This window comes from Montipora foliosa, chromosome 6, assembly GCF_036669935.1.
Source record: "Montipora foliosa isolate CH-2021 chromosome 6, ASM3666993v2, whole genome shotgun sequence".
In the NCBI taxonomy this organism is placed as follows: Eukaryota; Metazoa; Cnidaria; class Anthozoa; order Scleractinia; family Acroporidae; genus Montipora; species Montipora foliosa.
Genome location: NC_090874.1, coordinates 26,664,882 through 26,665,452, shown reverse-complemented (window position 1 = coordinate 26,665,452; position 571 = coordinate 26,664,882). Strand labels below are relative to the sequence as shown.

General features: G+C 50.8%; 1 protein-coding gene across 1 annotated transcript in view; it reads right to left on the bottom strand.

Moving 5' to 3' along the window:
* Window positions 1–275: 275 nt before the first annotated feature.
* The window catches only part of LOC138008448 (uncharacterized), a 708-nt gene continuing 412 nt past the window's right edge, over window positions 276–571 (bottom strand). The window contains exon 1 of the mRNA XM_068855784.1: window positions 276–571. This exon is cut by the window's right edge and continues 412 nt beyond it. Within this exon, the coding sequence (XP_068711885.1) occupies window positions 276–571 (296 nt within the window).

Genomic DNA, 571 nt, shown 5'->3' with positions numbered 1-571 from the left:
CTAGGGGAATGGGATTGCTCGATAAGGTGTTGTAAGTACAATGCAACATGAAAGGGTTTAGCGGGGAAATCATTCCCGTCAAACATACTAATGGCGAATTGCTTCCACTTGCGGTAAGCTCGGTAGTACAGCAATGATGTACTGGTGGCCTTCGAGGACAGTACTGTCGTCTTCAGCCTGTCAGCTAACCCCTGCACGGGACCGTTAGGCAGAGCGTCCTGATCAAAGTCCCAAAAACCGGATTGGAAGATATCTGACAAATCCTGCTCATCTAGTCACTTTGAAGTTGAAGAGTTGGACTGTGTTGTCATCACGGGGCAGCAGGCACGCCAATGGCCGGCCTTTCCACAAGCGAAGCATGTGCCAATGTTAGGACGACGAGACGGGAAAGCGGAATTGGTCGCGGCTGGCTGGAAGGACAGAGGTTGTGAATGGGAACTTAAAGATGAAACCGACCTGCTGAGCGGGGAAGATGTTTTAGTCGCAGCCATTGCTGAAGACTTCTTCTTCTTTCGAGAAAACGTAGCTGCACGGGCACGTCTATCAGCACCGTGGATGCGTTTTTCGTCCT